Genomic DNA, 26,336 nt, shown 5'->3' with positions numbered 1-26,336 from the left:
AAAAAAAAAAAAAAACCTGAACCACATATCTTTTCTGATCATAGTGGAATAAAACAAGAAGCAATAAGAGAAACTTTAGAATTATATGAGTACACAGAGGCTGAACAACACATTGAATGAACAGTGAGACACTGAAGAAGTCAGAAGGGAAATTTAAAAATTTCTTGAAGCAAATGAAAATGAAAACACAACATACCAAAACCTGTGGAATGCAGCAAAAGCAGCAGCACTAACATGGAAATTTCTAGCAATGAATGCCTATATTAAAAAAAAATTTTTTTAAGAAAATTTCAAATAAACAACCTAATGATGTATCTCAAAGGCTTAGAAAAGAACAAACCAGACCAAAAATTAAGGGGAAAAAAATCAGCAGAAATAAATGAATAAATGAATAAAAAAATAACAAAGCATCACTTACTCAAAAGGTTCTTTGTAAAAATAAACAAAACTGGCAAACCTTTAGATAAACTAAGAAAAAAGTGAAGACCCAAATAAAAAAAAATTAGAAGTGAAAAAGGAGACATTACATCTGACATTACAGACATACAAAGGATTATTAAGGATTATTTGAAAAAACCATGTTAACCAATTGGAAAATCTAGAAGAAATAGATAAAGTTATATGACCTACCAAAACTGAACCAACAGGATACAAAACCTGAACAAACCTATAACAAGTAATGAGACAGAATCAGTTAAAAAACACAAATACAAACATCTCCCAAAAAAGAAAATCCCAGAATTGGAAGCTTCACTGCTGAATTCAACAAAGTTTTAAAGAACTAACACCAATGCTTCTCAAATTGTTCCACAGAATTAAAAGAGAGGGAGCCCTGCCAAATACATTCTCTAAGACTAGCATTACTGTGTCACTAAAACCTGACAAGGACATAACAACAAAAAACTACAGACCAATATCCCTGAGGAATATCAATATAAAAATCCTCAACAGAATAGCATCTCAAATTCAACAGCACATCAAAAATATCCTACACCATGATCAAGTTGGTTTCCTTCTAAGTATATAAAGATGGTTCAACATTCACAAATCAATAAATATATCACATAAACAGAATGAAGGATAAAATCATGATCAACTCAACATTTGCAGAAAAAGCATTTGATTAAAATGCAATATCCTTTCATGGTAAAAACCTTGAACAAATTAGGTACAGAAGGATCGTATCTCAATATTATAAAGTATATATATGACTGGCCCACAGCCAACTTCATACCAGTGGGGATAAAATTAAAGCATCTTCTCTAAGATCAGGAACAAGACAATGGGAACTACTCTCACTTATTCAATAAGTACTAGAAGTTTTAGAGCAATCAGGCAAAAGTACATATAAGGGGGCCAGTCATATATATACTTTATAATATAATTTGTTCAATGTTTTTACCATGAAAGGATATTGAATTTTAATCAAATGCTTTTTCTGCAAATATTGAGTTGATCATAATAATTTTTATCCTTCATTCTGTTTGTGATATGTTTACTGATTTGCAAATGTTGAACCATCTTTGTAGGATATTTCTGATGTGCTGTTGAATTTGAGATGCTATTTTGTTGAGGATTTTTGTATGATGTTGGGTAGCATGGACACTTTAACAATATTCTTCCAGTCCATTACATTACAAATACAATGTAATCCCATCAAAACATCAATGGCATTCTTTACAGAACCAGAAAAAAATAATCCTAAAATCCATACATAAGCACAAAAGACCCCAGATAGCCAAAGCAATCCTTATTACATCAAATTTAAAAGCTTCTGTATAGAAAAAAAGAGTGAAGAGATAATATGCAAAAAAAAATCTTCCAGCTGTTTATCTAGTTAATATCCAGAATATATAAAGAACCTAAAAAACTTTACAAAAAACCCACAAATAATCTAAGTTAAAAAAAATGGACACATTATCTGAGTACTTTTCTGAAGAATTATAGAAGGCCAATAAGTATATTAAAACATGTTCCATATCATTAGCCACTAGAGAAATGCAAATCAAAACTATGAGATACCATTTCATCCCAGTTAGAATAACAATTGAAAAAAAAAAAAAAAAAAACCACTAACACATGCTAAAAAGGATATGTTAAAAAAAGGAACTCTTATACACTGTTAAGGGGAACGTCAATGAATACAAACATTACAGAAAACAGTATGGAGGTTCCTCAAAAAACTAAAACTAGAACTACCATATAATCTAGGTATCTCATTTCTTGGCACATATCCAAAGAAAATGATGCTAGCAAATGAAAAGTATACCTGTCTGCCAAACTTACTGCAGCACTATTCACAGTAACAAAGATATGGAACCAGCCTAGGTGACTGCCAAGATGAATGGATAAAGAAAATATGGTATATGAACACAACTGAATGTTATTAGGCCATAAGGAAAAGTAAATTGTTATTTGCAGCAAAATGGATAAATCAGGAAGATAACATGTTAATCAAAATAAGCCAGACACAGAAACGTATTGCATATTATCTTTCGTATGTGTAAATTAAAAAAAAGTTGACTTGAAAGTAGAATAGTGATTACTAGGGACTAAGAAGTGGGGGTCAGGAGGAGGGTAGAAGAATGGGTAGTTGGACATGATCGATCATCAATATGTACATTTAATATGCATTAATTTAAAAAGTAGGAAAATAAGCCAAGTTTGGCGGCATACCTAAAATCCCACTTATTCAAGAGGCTGAGGTAGGAGGATCAAGTTTGAGGCCAGCCTGGGCAAGTTAGCAAGACCCTGACTCAAAATAAAAACATAAGAAAATAAAAGGTTGGGATGGATGTAACCCAGTGCCTAGCATTTGTAAGGCCCGGGATTAAATCCAATGTCTTAACTAAAAAATCTATAACAGGAAAAAAACCAAAAACTTTAATACAAATGTACACTTTCACATGGTCATATCATTCCCCAAAGTTTGGAAGGTAGGATTTTTTCATCCCCATTTAATGAAACAATCCAAAATTTGTGTGTAAAGTGTTGTCTAGGACATAATAGGACTTTTCAGAAAACCCACACTTAGTGCTGAGTCTTTGCAAACGATAAACTTAGATGATATGCAGTTTACCTTAAAGCCTACCATTCATCTCAAATACTCTACTTTTCTAGGAAATTCTCTTTATGGTTAACATTTCCATGCTGGGTCCTAGGGAGGTATATTGGTTCAATGAAAAGACCCAGAATGACACATCTGTTCTTTTGCATCAATATCAAACAAGAGTGATATATTTTGGAACATACTTCCACAAAGCTAACTTTTCCCTCATATTTAAGCTGTGTCTATTATACAAATGGGATCTTTTCTGAATTGATGAAACTTTGCAGCATTCAAACAGGGATTCCAACTTACCTGCAGAAACACTAACTCTCCAGGCAACCTTTTTACAAACAGGAAAAAAGGCTGTAGTTTGAAATCCCTGGGTTTCAGCCTCCACTTACCCCCTGCATGGATACCTGCAAATGAAGGCTATTTGGAAATGGGGAGTTCCTGTAATAGCAAGACATGTCTCATGTGAAACTCGTGTGAGTATCTTGAGTCTCTGCTTTTCTGAGAATACTAACTCACTGTGTGTCTTCCCATAGCACCTGAGGAAGGCTCTTTTACATTCCCTAATGGGGAAATGGTGGAACACAGTGAGGAGAGTAAGGACCGAACAATCATGTTGATGGGAGTGTCCTCACAGAAGATTTCTGTTCGTCTGAAGAGAACTGTTGCCCACAAGACCACCCAGACTGAGTCACTTCCTTGGATTGGCAGTGAGGGCCCTTCAGGTCACTTTGTGTTGTCTTCTCCAAGGAGGACAGCCCAGGACACCCTTTATGTGCTTCCCAGTCCCACATCTCCATGCCCCAGCCCAGTCTTGGTCAGAAAGCGGGCTTTTGTCAAGTGGGAAAATAAAGAATCCCTCATAAAATCAAAAGAAGAGCTCCGTCACCTCAGACTCCCAACCTACCAAGAGCTGGAACAGGTACCTGTTCATTTCACTATTTTTCAGAGTCTTGTGGTAAAGTACAACTAAACAGGGCAGAACATGTAAACTGAAGATTCTGAAGATTCAACTCAGATTATTACTAATAGAATAAAGGAGGGGAGAGAGAAAGGGAAGAACAACAGTGCCAATTATAGGCAATAAGCCATTTTAGAAACAAGGAAGCAAGGATATATTAGTTTTAACATCCCTCATTTTATTAAAGGGGAGGAGTGCTTGTCTGCCTTTTCCCAAAACATCAAGGTTTGCAATATATGTTGGGAGACATATAGCAGTACAAACATCCACCTAGTTAGAATTCCTTATCTAAATCTACAGACTATACAGTGAAACTGCCCAGCCGACCTCAGGATTCCAGGCACTGTTCTCAACATCACACCTTCCCTGTCAGACTCCACAGAACAGAATTAGAGAAACTTTTGAAGAAACAAGTTAGATATGTTTGCAAAACTCTTGATTTGATGCCTGGAATGAAGAACATAATATTAGGAAAAACATATGAAAACAAAACAAGAGATTTCCTGGATAAAAGGGAAGACTTCTTATTTAAAGTATTAAGATTCACTTTAGGAATCAAGTGACCAACCATGGTTACACAAAGCCCTTTCTCCTTAGGGGTAAAGGTTACCAAACAGAAGTTTTATAAACAGTGAAAGAAAGCTTGAAAAATAAACTTGATAAAGTTAAAAGGACTTTGGTATTGGAGGCAAAGATTTGTTTCCAATCCTAGATGTTTCTTTGGTCCTCTGTAAAATACAAAAATGGAATTGCATGCTGAGGTTTCAAATCTTGAAATTTTACATGCCTATGAACAGAATAATATAGCTAGCAGAAAGATTGCAGATAAATTAGGTCCAGGATAATTCCTACCCAGGGCCAGCAAACCTCCTAAACATTTTCATGGTTGCTCTCTTTATTTTTACCCATGCCAAAGAGACTTCAGGACCGTAATTCAGTAGGTACATTTTAGAGTAACAATAACGTGTCCCACTTTTCAATTAAATAAAATCCTTATAAAGACTTGTTTGTAATTTGACAATTCTATCCACAAGAAACTAGTTAAATTATACCAGTATTTTAAAGTAGCATGTAATATATGAATAGAAGTATGAATAAATATGACATGTTGTTTTAGTCTACGTGTACCTCTGAATCAGCATGGGACAAAAGTAAAAGCAACGTTTCTTGGGTCACCTGTACCCAAGTTCCAATCTCCAGTCTGACACTATATAGCAATGTTTTCTGCTTCTATTAAAATCTAGATCTACCACCTATTTTCAGAGTGAGCGGAGGGTTAAGATAGTCTGTCATCATGTAAGAAAGTACAAGCACATACTCAATATTATATGGTAGCCAATGGACAGCAAACCAGGTAATTCAGGCTGAAAAACAACCCAATTTATCCTTAATTGTCCAGACACCACCCACATATTCTTTTGGTATAATCAGTGCAATGCAATCTATGAACACTGGCTTCAAAATCAGAAGCTTGGAAATAAACTGATGACTCTGTAATTAAATCTCTACAAATTAGATCACTAAATCCCAGTTTAGGGGGTGCTGTAAAAATTTTTATCTTCATCAAAAGGATATACTAGTTTCAATGACTTGGAGAGGGTCTTAGATTAAATAAACTATAACATAGAATCTGTAAGCACTTCTTTCACAGCTCAGATCTCACCAGACTCTTTTTTCTGCCAAGTTAAGATCTACTACACAATGTCTAAAGGTTTTGTCATCCTCTACCCACTGCCCAGGAATGGTTTATTCTGCTTGCTAGCCACTCACATCTGTGATATGATAACAAAGACTAATTGCTGTTTGTACATGCTTATTTAATATTTACATGTTATTTTATATTCAGGGCAAAATAACTATTTTTAATTCTCAACCATAGTGAATAGGAGATGCCAATCAAGTGTAGTGCTTCCAATACTTTAACTGATTTCCTATTCATTGCTGCTTTATTAACATACCTTATTCTCCTTTCCCTTTAGGAAATAAATACCCTGAAAGCAGATAATGATGCCCTAAAGATCCAGCTGAAATATGCACAGAAGAAAATAGAATCTCTCCAGCTTGAAAAAACCAATCATGTCTTAGCACAAATGGAGCAAGGTGACTGTTCTTAGCCCAGAAACTCAAGAAGCACAATTTGTAGATGAGTATACTGGAGATCTATTCTTTCACTGATTAACCTTACATGGATTGTTTAAAGAGGGTACTTTAAAAAGGAAAAGCAGTTTTTGTTATTTGTTTTTACCTAAAAGATTCCTAATCTGTAGCACAGTTTCCTCTTTTAATCAGTTGGCTCAAAGGGGAGGAAAGCTGAAGAATGAGAAACTTTTGGTATTCATACTAAAACTTTTTTCCCTTTCTGGGACTAACACCAAAAGTGTGCTAAAACATGATTACAGTTTCCTGATAGGGTAGCATCTCATGTGGCATGCTCAACTGATTCTTCTTGAGAACTAAAATCTCTGGAAAATGAATTTGCTTCCTTCCCTGAGTTTTCTATAAACTAAGGAATTTAATTTGTTCTACCCAACTTTTTTGTTCATAATGAAAAAATACCCAATTCCAAAGCAGATTGACTCCTACATGCCAGCACTCCTTGTGAATCTGGTTTCTGCTTCACTACCTCAGACCTAATCAATTAGCTTCTTTCCCCTCCTTTCTCACTGTGCTCATACACACGAGCATATCTACCTAGAAATAAATTTCCAGAAATGCAGCCATGGCTTTTTAGGGACCTAGTAAACAACACAACATTATCCAATTGCAGGTCTGCAGGTCAACTCATTGTTCTAGTCTTAAGTCATTATAGGTAATCAAATCCAATACCTGGAAACAAGCTATTCCCATCTCATACATGACTGGCTTAATGAGCTAAAACAATGTAAACACGTTTGTCCTCATATATTCTACAGTGGATAGAATTAGGAATTTATGGTTTTTTAAGAAACAGTCTCTGAAGTATATTTAAATCATGTTCCATCTTTATCTTTTAAGTAAACAATTTTTAAAGTCCTCTGAATTTGTGCTTAAATTGTCTTTACTAGTAATACTATTTAGAAATAAGCTAATTGGATTAGTGGCTTAAATAATAGTTGACAGCATGTACATATGTACATAACATGTATATACAATATCAGATATGCATGTGGCTTGGGACTTTTTTTTCCTTCAAAAATGTGGAAGTGAATTGAACAACCTTTAGTCATTTATTCACAAATGTGACTTTCTGTTTCAAATTCATAAATATATAGTTCTGTTAGAAGATGAAGAAACTGCTTAAATGTAAATTGTTATTGTTTGGCAAAAATAACAACAGTCCCAGGAGTACCCTAATATGATGATTAATGATAAATGGGATCATTTGGTTGCCTAGCCAAGTATTCACAAACTCCATATCAGCCTTATTTTAGTTCCATTTTTAAAAATCATATAACCATTTTTGGGGGGGAGGGATTTTCATGCTTGGAAAGCCAGGTATCAGGCTGACTTGCAATTCCTACACAAAATAACCAACTGCCAAGAATATAATTTTAACAACTGAAAGTCTCAAACCTAAAGCTAGTTGTACCAAGTCTCCATAACAATGCAAAGTGTATACACACACACACACACACACACACACGCATACACACACCCTGTGTTGCCTACTTGGAGGATTCAGATCACTCAAATAGTTTATGAAAAACTACTTTCCATCTGAACACTTCTTTGTACTGAGTTTTACTGACACAGAACTAGCTTATAGTTAGTGTTTCATTACATTTTAAAAAATCACTTTACACACAAATTTATTTTTTCTAAGTCCAAAATCAGAAATCCTCAAAGCAGGGTTACTCAGGTCTACCACCTCATTATAGCACTGTTACATAGTTTATATGGAACAAATATGCATTTGTGACAAATTTTAAAATTGTATTCTTCACTATTATTTTCCTCTTATAAAGACCAAAAAGTCTGTGTAACTCAATTTTTTAAAGAGTCACAGAAACAAATTTTTTCGTTCTTCTTACTCTCCCATCCAAAATAAAGACCCCCTAAATTATTTTTTAATGTAAATAATCTTTATATGTAGGAATTCAAAAGGTCATAGTCCCCTTAGTCAAATTATGACTAGATAGTCTCAAGCACTGCACAGTCTACCATTAAAATGAATAGAAGGTAATAATTTCATTACAGGTTTTTACAGTTCAGCAAGAGCCAAATTATGTTGTATAAGTTAATATTATTCATGTTGAGTTACAGGGTCTGGTGGAATCTATAGAAATAATCTGAAACAAGTTTTTGTTTATCAAACCTAGGTTGCAAATTTTTGTTTCTCACATTCACTTGAAATAAATTTGGGCACAAATAGATCTGTCAAAACAAGGAAATTTGGGCTGGGGATGTGGCTCAAGCGGTAGTGCGCTCGCCTGGCATGCGTGCGGCCCGGGTTCGATCCTCAGCACCACATACCAACAAAGATGCTGTGTCCGCCGAGAACTAAAAAATAAATATTAAAATTAAAAAAAAAAAAAAAAAACAAGGAAATTTTTTTTTTTTTTTTAAATATAGCAATGTCACTTCTCCTTTTCTTTGTTAATTGTCTCACCTTTTCCCTGACCATTTGTGAATTTCTGTCTAAAGATGTATAATGTAAAAGAACTGCAAGGGAAAAAAAATGTACAGATTGTAAAGTTTTGTGTTTTTTTTTGATACTTGATGTAAGTTTTCCTTGTGTAATATTTATATGATAAAAGACATTAGGATCCCTACAAAATAAATGTCTTGTGTTTCTTCAACTTTATGAATATATAGAAACTTCACCTGAATTTTTACTATACTCCACACTGAGATCACTCCCCTATGCTATTAAACAAACAATTTTCCTGAAAGGACAAGCAAAGCAACTAAACTTTCAGCTTGTGTTTTTTTATGTCATGAAGAAGTAACTTTGGGGGCTGGAGTCATGGCTCAGAGATAGAGCACACGCCTAGCATGCGCGAGGCACTGAGTTCCATTCTCAGCACCACGTAAAGCAAAATAAAGATACTGTGTTCACCTATAACTAAAAAAATAAATTTTTTTAAAAAGTAACTTTGGAGAAATATCCAACCTTTTCCCCATACCCAAATATTAAGTCTGTAATTTCTTAACATTAATGGAGACTACTTGAGGTTGTCATTTCTCTGTGGCTTTCATCTTTAATTTCACAGTTCCAAACAGATTCATGCAATTTATTTGTGGTCATGATTCTTTACAGTGATTAGATAGTCATGATTTTCCCTTAATCCCCAGTCAAATATTTTGTTAAGTGGACCAATGGAGGTGTTTCAGCCATTCAAATTCTACTGTGGAATGCATTCTGGTACATGTGGAGGGGGTTGTATTTATCATTTTGGCAATTCATAATATTTCATACAAAAGAATGAAATCATACTGACAACCTGACCCTGAGGAAAAGATTAAACTGCCACCAAAATTTTCTCTACCCTGTGCTCCTTACAAGGTATAGAAGTATCACTATCAAAATGTTGACCAGCCACATACATTTTAGGTTGTCCTATCTTTTGTCACAAATACAGGTAAATTTTTTTTTAAATGCTGGTTTAAAATGTTTTGTTTATTCTCTTTAATGAGGCAAGATTTCCAAGATCTACAAAACACAAGGAAATAGATTCAAAGAAAATACCTATTTCCCTTTTGAGAAGAGTTTATGAGTAATTGTGTGGTAATTACATATAGACAGAATGTATGTTATTATATGGCCCATAGGAAAGGTCAATTCCTACTTTAATCCAGAAACTCCTAGTAAGATCATGTCTATAGGTGCTATTAGGTGCCACTGGTTGAACAAAGACAGGAAGAAAAAGGAAGGAGGAAGGAAAGTATGAAAATAGAAAAAAATGAAGCTGAGAACTAGTAATGAGGAGGTTCAAAAGAATGAAATGGATGTATCAAAAAAGCTGTTCGATTTTAAAAGGAAGCAGTGGAGTACCATTCATCTTATTCTACATTTGTACTTAACTCAATTTATAAAACATTTTTACATTAATGGTCTTTCACATTAAGGTCCTAAATCAATTATGCAAAAGAAACTTACAGATCAAAGATTATTAAGAAAATCCCATATTAAAAGAAAGAAGAAGATGTTAGGGTCTAGAGGACTGAGCTTTTCATTCAATTGACATTCACAGCAATGTGAAAATAGGAGTTCCAGCTCTACTACAACTCCAGGAGAGGTGTTCAACTAAGAAAAGATTTATAGGGACTGCAACAGATAACCGAGCAACAGATAACCTATGAAGGTACAAAAAAATTTTATAGAAGTTTATAAACTAATGCTTCTGCCTTATTTACCATAAACCTTTAGTATTAAAAAAGTTAAAAATGGTTGTAAATCTTCTTTCCATATCAGTAACTAATGCTCCCAAAAAGAAAAGAAGCAGAAATGTAAAAGTTTTAAATGAACATTTTTTAAAACTAACTCTTTTGGAACATTTTACTCAAGTGGTCTTTTGCTTATACATATATATATTTTAAAGTATTTATTTTTGAGTTTATAGCTACTGATAATTGGTGTTTTCTTAATTAGGTGAAGCCTTTTTCCTTCAATTATAACAAATGAAATTAAGTCTCTTAATTAAATATAAACACAAAAAAAGCGTTAGTTTACAAATAACCAAAACTTTTTTATGTTTTTCTGTCCTGAACACATTCCTTCAAAGAGTTAGCTTGATAAATACATGTTGAAGACTACATCATACACAATATTTATGTTTAAAGATTTAATTAACATTATTTTAGATTTCACCAGAGGATTTACTGTAAAATAAAATAACAAACTTGCCAAATATCAAATACCATTTGCTCACTGGTAATTAAGCTATCCGTTGAACTAGTTAGATCACAGGTTATTATGCACAGGTATTGACCAGGAGCCAAGACCGAAATTTTATAAGAAGTGTGAGAAATTTTGTATGATCAGCATTTTTTCTCCAATTCTTACACTAAGAGAAAAATATCAATCACCTCTTAAACCCTCACAATAGGAGCTCTATAAATTTTCAACAAATTGCATTGGTAAGTAGGTCTTTATGAAACAACCTAAGCAAGGGGCAACTGGCTCATTCCTCATTTGACAACTAAGAGCAAATTAATCCTTGAGAGCTAAGGTCATTTCAATCCAAAACACCCCTGACCACAGTTTAAATTCACAACTCTCAATCCCCAAGACTTTGCTCTATTCACCAGACCACACATAGCTATTCTCTAATACTATGTTTCCCAAATTTAGCTGTGAATCAGAATTGTGAATGCCCTACCAGACCCCTGATCTACTGAAGCTGGAAATTACTGCCTTAATCCTGTGTGATACAGTTCAGTCTAACTTTGAATATCAGATTATCTAAATCGAGGGCACAAACAATGAAAAGACCAGTTCATAGGAAAATTTTTCACAACATTATGTAACATCTGTATGTATTTTTGTCCCTTCAAATAATTCTGACCTCAAGTTTTAACTTAGCTTAATTTCAAATAAAATCATACCAGTTTCAAATCCAACTAGAAAACAAAATAAAAAATGCATAGTAAAAAAAACCTAGGCTATCATTGTATTGTCTTGAGGAAAAAAAAAAAAAAAAAAAAAACACCTGGGCTTCAATTAATAGAACCTTAAACAGAAACGTGATCAGAAGAAATCTCATCCCATAAAAGAAAATACAAATCATGACAACTACATTTTGAACTGAAGTATCAGTCCCTTTCCTACTTTGTAAAATAGAATTAACAAATATAAAACATCTACAGGAAAACAGATGAGGCAAGAGTCTATATTCTTTTCTATCACAGGCAGAATCATTTATGTGTTTCAATCCTGAACAAAATACAGGTTAACAATCTAAATTCAATCATGACAATAAAATACTTTCCATTTTCCAAGTTTGATGGTAATAAATATTTACACTTTTAAAAATATTTTTGTTCATTTTTGTTTTTTAAAAAGACACAACATGCTCAATAGTACACAGAATATGGAAAAAGTCATCACTTTGAGAGATCAATTGGTAGTATAAAACAATGTTCTTACACATTAACCCAATTCAAGAATGATTTCATCAGGGAATCTAACATGGTATTTTCTCCAAAGATAATAGTCAAATTTGTTATTTAGAATACTATGCCTAAAGTATCTAACAAGAAGTAAGCACTAATATCTAATTGTTGCAGTTTTTAATATCTTCTATATCCTCCACCACCACCACCCCCTCCTCCATATGGATCTCCATAACCTCTCCCACCATAGCCCCCTCTTCCACCATAGCCTCCTCTTCCACCATAATCTCCCCTACCACCATAATCTCCCCTGCCCTGGAAACCTCCTCTACCTCCACCTCCTCCACCACCTCCTCCCCACCCGCCTCCCCCTCCCCCTCCCCAGCCACCTCTCCCACCCCCACCACCTCCTCTGCCACCACCTCCACCTCCACCACCCCAACCACCCCTTCCGCCACCATCTTGTCTCTTTTGCCAAGGGGGCATTTCAGGGGGTGGTGGTTCAATTTCATTCGGCCGTCCTCCCCTGTCAGGCACCCTTCCCATCAGCACCTGTGTGAAGAAATATTTTCTTTCAGTTTCTAGTATTTTAAAAGTTAAAACTTACATAAAGATTTCAAATAATACTAAAGTTACTGTTTCTAATAAAGAAATATAAGCCAAATATTTAACATGAAAGTATCAGACATGGAAGTATAAATTAATATTAAAAATATAAGTGTGATGTATGACAAATTCCTCAGAATGTGGTATTATTTTTATAAAATCTGGGGGAGTATTTCTGAAATGTAAAGGCTTATTACTTTTCTCTTATTTAAATTTGTCTAACAAATTCTATAACAAATGTAGTATCTATCATGCTAAGAACTTTTTTAGTAAAAATATTTTTCACATACATGAACTACATACCCTACATTTAACATTGATTTGGTAATACATTAACTGATAAAAGATTGTATTCCTAAGCACATTTTATTTCAACAAAGCATAATGTATAGAAGGTAACATGTAAATGTAAAGAAGTAAGAGTTGAATATAAGTATAACATCAGGCATCACAGCAGAGAGATGCAAGGATTCTCAATGAATTATTTCTTTCTTGTGAGAAACTTAAGCTCACTTACTTTTTTAATGACAGTAACTATAACATTACAGGCTGAACATCCCTACTCCTAAAATTCAAAAGATGAAATACTCCAAAATCCAAAACTTTCTGAGCATCAACATGATGTTCAAAAGTGGAAAATTCCATAATTGGTCTCATGTGATGGGTCACAGTCAACACATAGGTGCACTAAAAATATGGTATAAAATTCCCTTTAGGTTATTTGTAACATGCATAGAAAACATAAATGAATTCTGTGTTTAAACTTGGGTCCCATCTCCAAGCTACTGCATTACATATATGCAAATATTCCAAAATTCAAAAGAAATCCAAATCTGAAACACTTCTGTTCCCAAGCACTTTATATTCAGCCTATATAAGAAAAATAAAAAGTTGATATACTTCCTTAACTTCTGCTTTGCAATATCTTGAAGGACAAATTAGAGAATAATTTAAGTTCCTAACCTTCTCTAGAAGGTACGACACATGCCATGAGCAGAGAGAAAGACAGATAATTGAGGAGGGTGTCAATCACTCACCACAGCCAAGGGGAATTCAATAGCATCTTACTAACGCTTTTCAGAAAAAAAACAAAATATATACTCTTTAACCAAAATGACCTATGAATCAGTTGCATTCCACTTCCACTGATACTCTATAATCAAACTGACTTTAAAAATATATGCAGTAAATGTGGGCTGGGGTTGTGGTTCAGGGGTGGGGTGCTTGCCTAGCATGTCCAAAGCCCTGGGGGTTCAATCCTAAAAATAAATAAAATAAAGGTACTGTGTCCAACTACAACTAAAAAATAAATATTAAAAAATAAAAAAAATATATGGAGTAAATGAATGACAAAAATTACCACCACATCCTCATTTTGCAACAACGTTCTAAGTATACAAACACTCTTTTAATGTCAGCAATAATATCCTAATCATCAAATAAAAAAAAAATAACCTTCTTTTGCTTGTTATTATCACTGGTCTCTCTAACCAAACATAATATGTTGGTGGGCATATGGAGATACTACTCCAAGAAATGAACTTAAGGTTACCTCAACTAATCAGACTATAAACTCAGAAAAGACATGGGTAATTTTACTTAAAGAAGCAGAACTTAAATCCAGGAAGACTACATTTTGACTATAATCCAATGCAAGACATTAAGTAACATACTGAAGGAAAGAACATTTTCAGAATATAGAAGGGGATGATCTAAAATGGAAGCAGAGAGGCAAACACTGGTGATGCTTAACATAGCAATAATTAGCAAGTTGACTTTAAAAACAACTATCCCCAAGGTTGGGGATCTAGCTCAGTGGTAGAGCATTTGCCTTGCATGCTCAATGCCCTGGGTTGGATCCCTAGCATAGAGGAAAGGAGAGGAAAGAAAAGGGAGAATGGGGGAGGGAGATGAAGGGGAAGGAGTAGGAAAGAAATAAGTCCCCTCAACAAGATATCCTATCTCAAACTGTACTAAAAAACAATGCCTTAAAATTATCCACATCTCTTTTGATTTTTTGCTCTTTTGTAATAAAGTCTGCCATGGACTTCTCTACCTAAACAAAGAAGATATGCTAGTTAGCTGATATAAACATTCTAAATTAGTTTACTGTTACTGCCACTGTAACGAGGGAAAAAAAAAAACACCTCAGTGTCCTTGGGCTTGTTTAATTTAAGATCACTGTCAGAGAAATGAATCTGTACTTTGAATCAGGAAACAGAAGCTCAAAGAAATTCAGTAACCTGCCATGGTAGCAATTCCTCTAAATAAAGGCTAGAGCTAAGGTGTTTACCCAGATTAGTATAACTCTAAAACATGTGCTCCTCTTCCCTTTATACCAAAGATATAAAGAGTTAAAATGTCAGTCATAAAGAAGAATGAAATTATGGCATTTGCGGGTAAATAGATGTAACTAGAGACTATCATACTAAGTGAAATAAGCCAATCCCCACAAAACAAAGGCAAAATGCTCTCTCTGATTTGTGAATGCTAACACAAAATAAGTTGTGGGGAGGGACAGAATTTCACTGAATTAGACAAAAATGAAAGGAAGGGAGGTAGGATAGGAATAGGAAAGACAGTAGAATGAATCAGACATAATTTTTGTATGTTCATATATGAATACATGATCAGTATAATTCTACATCACTTACAGTCACAAGAATGGGAAGTTATACTCCATGTATGTATAATATGTCAAAAATATATTCTATTGTCATGTATATTTAAAAAGAACACATTTTTTAAATCCCCTAAAAAAAAAAAAAAAAAAAAAAACAAGTACCTGAAACAAATTCCTTCAAATTCTTACCAAAAAAGAAAAAACTTCATACTGGAAATAAAGCAAATAATTCTTGCTAAAGCTACTGATAAAAGCAATTCTTAATTACTTAGATTGAAATAAAATTTTGATTTAATTTATGAATACAAAAATTCAAATAAATAATACACATTAAAAAGCACAATTAAGCCAACATGGACTTAAGCTCCTCCATGCTCTTTTCTGTTTCACAAAAAATCACAAAAGAAAAATGGGGGGCTGGGGTTATGGCTCAGTGGTAGAGCACTCGCCTAGCACATGTGAGGCCCTGGGTTCGAGCCTCAGCATCACATATAAATAAATAAAATAAAAATGAGAAAATCTCTCAGGTCTTTAATATTGAAAGAAAAACCAACCTTATTAATGGCACACGCTGTCTTTTCCCGGCTGGAGCCACTACTTGTCCTAATGATCTTAGATAGATCTTCTCGAGCAGCAAGTAGATGTGCCAAGGTAATTGTTGTCTTAGGTGATAAAGCATAACGTTTGGGCTGGTAAATTCTTGCTATGTTATCTGTTTTGACCTAAATGACAAAGGATAGAGAAAAAGTGAACAAAAGTAAAGTTTAATGAAAGAGCAATGTAATAGCAGTCACGATCTTCAGAAAAGAAAAAGATTAAAAAATAAATAGGAAAAAGCAAAGGAATTCAATATCTGATAATTTATATGTGGAAGGAAAAAATAGACGAACAGATGCTAAAAGAATATATAAATACCAGCAACAACTCACAAAGAAATATAACACGAAGTGATTCTATTCATATTAACAAAAAAAAAAAATCTAAAAATTTTACCAAAAAAAAAAAAAAAGTACAGAACTTTAAAAAAAAACTTCAGTAAATCTTGCAAAAACAAAAGGAAAACTTAAATAAATGGTGAGAAATATCAACTTTCTGGGTGGAGATAGTGAATATTCATGTCAACTTTCTCTCAAATTAACCTATAAATTTAGACTTACTATAATCCCATTAGAATGGTTTGGGGAAGGATGAAAAAAAAAAAAAATGAAAGTGGCACATGCCTATAATCCCAGCAACTGAGGAGATTTGGGGAGGCAGGGACAGGAAGATCCCAAGTTCAAGGCCAGCCTCAGCAACTTAGCAAGGCCCTAAGCAACTTAGTGAGACTTTGTCTCAAAATAAAGAAAAAAAAAGGTTTGGCTATAACTCAGTAGTAAACTGCCCCTGAGTTAAATCCCCAGTACAAAAAAAAAAAAAAATCCAGAAACTAAATACGTAAGAATGACTTGAACAATTTTGAAAGAATCCTACAAGATATTAATATAAAATTATCATTGTCCATTTACTAATAAAGGGCTGACATTTAGCCAGACAGAGTGGTGCACACCTATAATCCCAGAGGCAGGATGATTCAAGTTTGAGGTCAGCCTCAGCAACTTAATGAGGCCCTAAGCATCTTAGTTGAGAGACCCTACATCAAAATTTAAAAAATAAAGGGGATGTAGCTCAGTGGTAAAGCTCCCTTAGGTTCAATCTATAGAACAAAAAAAATTAAAAACAAAAAAAAGGCTAAATATTCCAGGATATTGTTCACTTAGGCATGATTTCTTCAATCTTCAAAACATCCCTTTAGAGTAGTTGACTTTTAATATCCCCTTCTGCAGACAGCGGGGAAAAAAATAAGCTTAGAAATGTTAGGTTACTATTCCAAAACCACAGAGAGGAATACCAGTTTTGTCCATTTACTAATAAAGGCCAAATGACCCTGAAGCACAAGTTTATAGAGACAGTATACTATCCTACCTCCATATAATTAATTAAAACTAGAAGAAAAAAATAAATTGATGAAAAGAAACAACTGATATTGAGGGCCCCATAGACATATGAATATATTTACATAAATGATAAAGGAGGCATCAGAGATTCACAAGAAGTGATTTTTTAAATAGTGCTTCAATAAGGAATAAACTGTTAATTATTTATTAAAACATTAATAATAACAATAAGGCACATCAAATACCAAAGAGAATTCTGAAGTGAATAGTTAACTGCTTGAAGTTTTAGCGTAAAAACTTAAAATTTCTACACATCAAAAGTTATAAAACAAATCAACAGACAATGGGGAAAATATTTTTAACAAAGCAACTAACAAAACTTCCTTAACATATAAAAAGCTCAGTCAAGAGGAAAACAGGAAGACTCTGAGGGGGTGGGGGGAGATAGGAAAAAAAGAGGAAATTCAAGTGTCTAATATTCTTACAAAAAAAAAAAAATCATCTTTTTTTATTTTTGTTAATATGGGAAAAAATATAAAACAATAAATAAATTATGGCAATTTCACATGACAAAATACAATGCCAACATAAACAGGACACCAAAAGGACTTAAGTTCTTTTACATGTTACAACATGGGCAAACCTTGAAAACATTATCCCTAGTAAAAGCAGCCAGACACAAAAGGGCACATGTCATGATTCCATTTACATGAAATTTTCAGAATAGGTAAATTGGAGACAGAAAATACATTATAAAAATGGCTGCCAGGAAATGGAGATGGGGTGTTGGGAATAACTGCTAATGGGTACTTATTCATTTGGGGCAATGCATATTTTCTGGAATTAGTGGTAATGGTTATATAACAAAGTGAACATACTAAATACCAGTATACTGTACATTTTTAAATAATACATTTTATGTTATGTGATAAAAATTAATTTTAAAAAGGGTACTGAAGTAGAGCTTTTAGTAATATGGGCAATGGTCACAATATATTTAGTGAAAAAGGCAAACTATAAAATTACACTCATAGTATTACTTCAATACTAGCAAAATAAAAGAAACTAGATTAATCTTACTAATAACTGAGTATAATCTTCGAAGGCGAACCCAGAATATGACTCAAAAGCCTTAAAATCATGAATTTTTTTAAACAAGAAATTCCACTTTTAGGAATATATCATTTAGCTGCCAAGGATTTTAGTAAAGGGTCAAACAGACAAAGTAAGAGGAAGCCTCAATGTATACTATATCTATATGACAAAATACTCTGCAGAAATTTAAACTGTTATAGAACAATATTTGATGACAGCCACAACAATATCAGACATATTTTTCTATCATAATAATAAAGAAAAAATGATAAAGATGTACTAAATTAATAAGAAAACAAAACTTAGGGTACATACGCACATAATCAAACCAAAAAGACTTAATTAAAAGGCCAAAAATTATCTACAGATAGCCAAGGTAAATTTTTTTTTTTTTAAATCTCCTAGACTGAGGAAAAGACCAAATTAAAAAAAAAAAAAAAAAGACCTCCCCCATCCTAATATATGATATGTGATGAAAAAGAAACAAGATCAGAAGATATAGCAACATATTTCCTAAAGGCATATTTGCTCAAAGCCTCTGTTTAAGGCCAGTAAAGGATCAACATGCCTATGTATCCATGTCACTCTGAATGTTCAAAGAAAAGAATGTATCAAAATTCATTTGTGGGCTGGTGTGGTAGCTCAGTGGTAGAGTGCTCTCGCCTCCCTCATGTGAGGCACTGGTTTTGATCCTCAACACCACATTAAAATAATAAAGTTATTGTGTTTATCTACAACTTAAAAAATATTTTTAAAAAACTCATTTGTTTAAGATTTCTCTATAATATTAAAGCCAACATTGAAAACATCCTCCAAGTTGGTTTAATGAGGCAAGTTTCATGTAACTACCTTTCACAATTTGCCTCATATTTCTAAATTCCTTTTTCTCATAAAAATTCTATCAGGTTAAACTACAGACCCAACATATATACAATAGCTCTTAAGTTGCCAGAGGTTAGTAAAAACTGGTACTTCTCACATAGCTGAACTGTTTTTCTTGAGGTCAACAATTATATACACTTCTTTGATAGTTCACAGCCTTCAGGGTATATGAGCTTCTTGCAAACAGTTACTCCAATAACATGTACAGACACATCCAAGAGTTTATCCAGGTACACATGTAGAAAAGAATTAAACTTTAACCACCTGAGAAGCTGAGTAGGAATTATAGAAACAGCAATCTTCTACAAACATCTATATCTAATTATAGAGAATCTGATATGCCTATCCACAATCAGGTATATCACACTGCTTGACATTTGACATACACAAGGTACTGCATTATTACTGAGAAAAAAATACATGGATGATAGCTTTCAGCTCTGCCTTATAGATATTCTACTACTATGCTTAAAAAAAAAAAAAAAAAACGTTATCTGAGCCAGGTGTGGTGTCGCACGCCTGTAATCCCAGCAGCTCAGGAGGCTGAGACAGAGGACCATCAGTTCAAAGCCAGCCTCAGCAATGGAGAGGCACTAAGCCAACTCATTGAGACCCTGTCTCTAAATAAATAGGGCTGGGGATGTGGCTCAGTGAGTTCAATCCCCAGTAGCAAAAAAAAAAAAAAAAAAAGAAAAAGTTATCTGAAATAATATTTTGTGCCAAGAACCCTGTTACAACCACTCTTCACTTTCCTTTATCTGTCTCCCAGGTGTTTGGAAATACTCTATGTAAGATATATAAGGGAAGATTTATAGATAAATAAGTGAGTCACAATGAATACACTAAATATAAAAAGAGACACATATCTTATAGCAAAGAGAATAAAAGGGATATAGAGAGTGGGAAACCAACATCACAGAAAACTACTCCAATCCCTAGTTCCATGCTGCTATCCCTCCCTCCCTGACAAAAAAGTGTGTGTGTGGGGGGGGGGGGTGTATAAGGAAAATGAAGTTTCCTTTCTTGTAAAAAAAAAAAAAAAAGGGCAGCTACAAAGACATGCTAAAGTCAAAAGTGCCACAGCACAACAGCCAGCTTCAAAGCCTGATGTTAATAATCCTTATCAATGACTATAGTTTCCAATCTGATTTTCTGTTCCTCTTTCTTATGGACAACCAAGGACCACCATCCAGCTGAAAAAAGTCACCAGTATGAGATCAAAAGGGGAAAAAAATGAAAAAAAAAAAAATCACCCTGGAACAAATTGAAGGCAAAATAATAATAACAAAAACTCCAAAATAAAAAAAGTTCTCACCTGCATTCAAGAAGCCAGTACATCCAAAAATAAGAAAAAAAAATTTTTTTAATAAAACCCCGAGGGGCTGGGACTGTGGCTCAGTGGTAGAGCACTCACCTAGCATATGTGAGGCACTGGATTTGAGCCTCTGCACCACATAAAGATAAATAAAGGTATTGTCCATCTACAACTAAACAATAAAGATATTAAAAAAAAAAAAAACCCAAAGAATCAAAAAAGAATTTGTGACAATTTAAAAATGATGGTAGAAACAAAAATTCAACACTAGGTACAAAATAAAATTGAAAAGATTTCCAATAAGTAAATCAAAAAGGAAGTGAAAGAAAATGAGAGAGAAAAAAAGCATCTTAAGCAGATCTACCAGATGTTCACTATCTGACTAACAAGAATTTCAGAGAATAAAAGGGAAGAAATTAATACAGAATACATAAAAGCTAAAAGAATCTACAGATTGAAATGCCTAGCTAGTGTTTGGTGTAATGAATAAAAAAAGATTCAAACCAACATACATTATAAAATTTCATAACTGCATGAATGAAGAGCCCAAGAGTCTGGAGAAAAATAAAAGGTTATCCAAACAACAGCAAATGACATTGGTTTTCATAACAGCAGTACCAAGTTCTTGAAAAAACTGAAATAATGCCTTCAATATTCTTAGACAAAAATTTATTTTTGAATTTTATATTCATCAAAAAAATCAAATGTGATGGCAGAACAAACATTTTCAGAATTTGGGATTCAGAAAAATCATGTCCTATACACTCTGTATTAACAAGTTGTTTGTAAATTTACTATGGCAAAATGAGGGAGTGAGGGAGGGATCAGTGAAATAGCAGGTCATGATGTCCAGAAAACAGAGGAGCAGCCAATGATAGCCATATAAACAGATGAGTTTGCAATAAGAAGACACAAGTTTCTGGGAGACAAAAATATAACAGAAATACTAAATACTCATTAGAAGACTTAATTTTTATAAGTATTCTTACGATGAAAAAAAAAAGCTACCACCATTTTGTAGAAATATAATGCATGAAAAATAAAATTCAATTAAAAAAATTAGACATCTGTATATCCTTATCCACAGAACCTGGGAATATTACCTTGTAGATGCAGATGAAATTAAGACAAGCATCTTAAGAATGAAAAATTAATCTGTATTATAATCATAAATATCCTTAAAAAGAGAGACAGAAGTGTATCAGAGACAGAAGATGATGTGAGAACAGAAGCAAAGACAGAGAGAAAGACTAGAAGATCAGATTCTGCTACTCACTTTGAGACAGATTAGGGTGAAAGCCACACTATGCAGGTGGCATGTAAAAGCCAGGCAATGTAAGGAAACACATTCTCCACTAAAACATCCAGGAGGTCTGCAATCCTGTAAATACCTTCATTTTAGAACTTCTGGTCTCCAGAACTGTAATAGTTTGTGTTATTTCAGCTACTAAGTTTATGACAATTTGTTATAGCAGCTGTAGAAAACTAACACTCTACATGGAGAGAGAGAGACCGCCAAGAACCAAGAGGAGAATGGAAGTACTACAACAGAGTCAGGACACATACACGTGAGACAATCATCTTGATCATTCCAGGCCAGGTATGAGATGAAAGAAGCTACATGTATTAGTTTTGTGTTGCTAAAACAAAATACCTGAGAATGGATAAAGCATAAAGAGGGTTATTAGATTCACAATTCTGGTGAGTAGAGAGTCCAAACAGCATTGCCCCCCACTAGCTATATCACAACATGGCAAATAAGCCAAATGGAAATAGCTGTGTGCAGAGGGACCAAGTACATGGGGTGGCCTTGCTTTACAACAACCCATTCTCACAAAAATGAATTCACTTCTGCAAGACCAAACCCACTCAAGACCAGCACTAATCCATTCAAGAGGGTGGATAATCTAATTACTTTCCACTAGGTCCCACTTCTTCTTCTTCTTCTTTTTTAAAATATTTTCTTAGTTGTCAATGGACTTTATTTAATTTATTTATATGTGGTGCTGAGAATCGAAACCAGTGTCTCACACATGATAGCCAAGTGTTCTACCACTGAGCTTCAACACCAGCCCTACTAGGTCCCACTTCTTAAAGGTTTCATTATCTTAACACCACCACACTGGGGATCAAGATGCCAGCACATGCCCACTTGGGGGGCAAACCATATCCAAAACAAAGCCCTACATAAGCAGCCCCAACTGATATTAACACAAAACAGAAGAACTACCCACTTAATTCAAAAAATGAAAATAATACCTGAACTTCACTTGCATCAAGTAACAGGTACCAACCAGATTTACCCTTCGACATGAAATAAATTTTTAAAACTGGGTAATTCATATGTACAAATGACTTTCAGATAGTGGACAACAAGGAGTCTAGAATGGTGATCCTTGAAAGAAGGTAAGTTCTATAATTGTCCCTGTTTACTGCCTGGAAAGTATCCAGGCTGTGATGCAAGTTAGGTTAGGGATATTTTAATCGGCTTTTTCACTGCTATAACTAAAAGATCTGACAAGAATTTTAAAGGAGGAGACTTTTATTTGGGGGCTCATAGTTTCAGAGGTCTCAGTCCACAGATGGCCAATTCCATTCTTTGGGGCCCAAGGGCAGGTAGAATCTCATGATGGAAGGGTATAGCAAAGGAAAGCAGCTCAGAACATGGCATCAGAAAGCAGAGAGAAAGAGCTCTCTTGACCAGGGGCAAAATAAATACCCCAAAGACCCACTTCCTTCAGTTATACCCTACCTGCTACAGTTACCACCCAGTTAATCTCTGTCAGGGGACCCAGACACTGATCAGGTTAAGGTTTTCATAACTTGATCATATTAGCTCTAAACTTTATTGCATTGTCTCACATGTGAGCTTCTGGAGAACACCTAATATCTAAACCATAATAGGGAGGATCCCAAACTAAATCTGAATACAAATTAAACACCTAAAATGGGAGTGATGGGAGACGCTTTCTAAAAAGCTCTCTGAAGGGATTCATAAATGGGAATTCCCCTCTCCTGAAACCTCCTTTTCAAATAAAACACATACCCCACCTACCCAGTTTTAAGAAACTTTTAAGAACTGTTCAGGCATCAGTACGATCTGTCCCATTCCTATATTCTACTTTCTTAATAAGTTACTAATTATCTCATAGGATGCCTCCTTTGCAATGGCATATTCTGACATAAATCACACCATCTATGAATTTAAAACAAATATGAACGCCTGTGGAAAAATTAAGTTTTTGCAAACAGGAATTTGTGCAAGACTAGGATCATTTTATATAAGAGACCAGTAGTTGACCTAGACATGTGGTTCAGATTAGTGATAAGGAACAAATGTGGTACAGTTAGTTGCATAATAGCAAACAAGATCTTGAAGAGCTGTCACAGGATACCACCTACAGGATACAAATGGGAAAACAGCCTTACCTTTGCTCTATCAGACCATCCAAAGGACTGCACTGTCACATCTAATCGTTTCATTAACATGCGGCGGCGGCATTCATATTCACAGGAAAGGGCATCATTAATTCTTTCCAGTTGTTCCTAAGGAATTTGGAACAAAATCATAAACTTCAGACTCATTCTACACAGAAACCTAAGAATTAAGTACTTCCTACTAATTCAAAGTATACTATACTTAACCATTTTCTAATTCCCTTTAGACTTTGTGGTGAATTATTTAAGTAATGAACATCTGATAGAACATTTATGATATTCAGAAGATATTAAACAAGTTTATCTTCAATTAAACATATTAAGTAAAAACTCTACTTTCCATGTAGTATGGACCAATATAGAAAAAATATACCAGTAATTTCTCTTCTCATCAGCTTTAAAAATATTATCTTTTTGAAATCATAACTACACTAACAGATTGGGCAATTTCAATATTCTTGACCAGGTATGTTTTCACTTAATAATTTGACTGAAGAAATGTTTATATATATTACTCTAGAATATCAATCCATTTTGATTCTCCAAAATAACATGCATGCTATGCATTGTAAAACCTGAATGTCCGTTTACAAAATTAAGTCATTATATGGTTCATATATTATTTGCCCCCCCACCCCCCAAAGTTTCCTGTGTTGGAGACTTTATCTGAAGGTTGGCAGTATTGGGAAGCAGTAAGAGAATTAAAAAATAGGGCCTAGTAGAAGATCCTTAGGTCAACTGGGGTTGCCCCTGAGAGGGACTGTGGGACCCCAGCCTCTCCGGCTTCCTGTTTGACAATGTGATATCTCCCTTCAACTACCATCCTTGCAATCATTAGGTTACAAAGCCAAGAGGCAGCCCTTGCAAGAGCCTACACCATGCTGTCTGGACATTCGGGCTCTAAGACTGAGATAGATAAAGCTCTTTTCTTTATAAAGTTATTCTGACTTGAGTATTTCAATGTAGTAACAAAAAATTAACTAATACAATCATATGCACCAAACTAAAAAGAAAAGAAGATTTACCGCCTGTTCCGGACTTAAATCAATTTTTAGCAGTGGTTTTCCCACATGATTTTTCTGGACTTTAGAGAGAATATCCTTTACCTAAAAGTAAATACAAAAAATTGTGAAAATGTATATACTTAATTTAAAAACAAGCTTATTCTGGTTTGAGTGTTGTTTGAACATTAGAGAATAAATAAAATGTTAAAGTGATATAATTAAAATACACATTCACAAATCAGGAAAGAGTACCATTACTATCTTTTTCAAATAAGCACCAGTTATATTGATTCAAGTTACAGAAGATCTTTCCAATAAGAAGAAATAGTGTACAGAGACTAAGGTACTTATTAAAGGGTTCTACTATGAGAAATTGGGTCTTATGTGAAATAATTTTGGAGTTTCTTCTTAAGATGGCAACCTCTTACTTCCTGGTAAATTCTCAAAGAGGATACTTACACATTTAACAAGCATACTGATTTTTCTCAAATACTATGTGCACATTCTAATTGTATTTATTCTGGTTTCATTGTTCAGCAAGACAATATAAAAATGTCAATTATTGTTACCACATACACATTTTCATTACTTTTTCAAAGTCACTGATTTAAATTACTTAAAACATTTATTTTGGTAAGCAAGATATTTGGCATTTACTTTTTCTTTAGTAGTATCAGGAGCTATCCAATAATAATAATCTATCCTGAATAAAACGACCACAGAATGACAGCCTAAGTAGGCTCACCTTCCTAACTAGAGAATCTTTCACTAGCTAAAGAAAATGTTTCAAAAATAAATGAAATATTTAAAGTTTCTTAGTTATAAGGTAGTAACAGAAGATAATCAGGAGCAGTTCAGATTTTAAGGAGAATGAAGCTTATTTAATTAATGTTGGGGGCACTCCTGAAGAAAAATAATTCAAAATCACATTGGAAGATGGGGTAGTAATAGGAAATGACTGTAAATGAACATGAGGTTTCTTTTCACAGTGATGGAAGTGTTCTAAAATTAGATTTTAGAGATGGTTGTACAATCTGGTAAATATACTAAAATTCATTGATTATATATTTAAGATGAAATGAATTTCATGACATGCAAATTATATCTAGAAAGTCATATTTTAAATTAGCTTAGAAAGTACCTATGCAAATGAGACCCCAGAGTTTAAGCTTCACTAGCTTAGTAGCAATCTACCTCTATACCAATGATATTGACCTGATATTTACATATCTTATGGAATTAATTATTTTCTTAAAATATGTCATTTCTACAAATTCCAATCATGGTAAGTAATGTCAATTTTATGTTATTTTATACATTATTTATTTATTTTTGTACTGGGGATTGAACCCAGGGGCACCTAACCACTGAGCAATATCCCCAGCC

The 26,336-nt window shown here is 33.9% G+C and overlaps 2 protein-coding genes across 2 annotated transcripts in view; one reads left to right on the top strand and one right to left on the bottom strand.

Moving 5' to 3' along the window:
* Positions 1–8,802, top strand: part of Rasgrp1 (RAS guanyl releasing protein 1) — a 72,780-nt gene extending 63,978 nt beyond the window's left edge. Inside the window, exons 16-17 of the mRNA XM_027925726.3 lie at positions 3,595–3,980; positions 5,999–8,802. Of these exons, the coding sequence (XP_027781527.1) occupies positions 3,595–3,980; positions 5,999–6,133 (521 nt within the window). The 3' untranslated portion in view covers positions 6,134–8,802. The remainder of the gene's footprint in view (positions 1–3,594; positions 3,981–5,998) is intronic.
* A 3,031-nt stretch (positions 8,803–11,833) lies between these two features.
* Positions 11,834–26,336, bottom strand: part of Fam98b (family with sequence similarity 98 member B) — a 30,226-nt gene continuing 15,723 nt past the window's right edge. The window contains exons 5-8 of the mRNA XM_027926084.2: positions 24,972–25,052; positions 23,938–24,054; positions 15,837–16,004; positions 11,834–12,605 (exon numbers count right to left, since the gene is read on the bottom strand). Coding sequence (XP_027781885.2) covers positions 12,231–12,605; positions 15,837–16,004; positions 23,938–24,054; positions 24,972–25,052 — 741 coding nt within the window. The 3' untranslated portion in view covers positions 11,834–12,230. The remainder of the gene's footprint in view (positions 12,606–15,836; positions 16,005–23,937; positions 24,055–24,971; positions 25,053–26,336) is intronic.

This window comes from Marmota flaviventris, chromosome 2 (genome assembly GCF_047511675.1).
Source record: "Marmota flaviventris isolate mMarFla1 chromosome 2, mMarFla1.hap1, whole genome shotgun sequence".
NCBI classification, from domain to species: Eukaryota; Metazoa; Chordata; class Mammalia; order Rodentia; family Sciuridae; genus Marmota; species Marmota flaviventris.
This window is presented reverse-complemented; position numbering and strand designations above follow the sequence as displayed.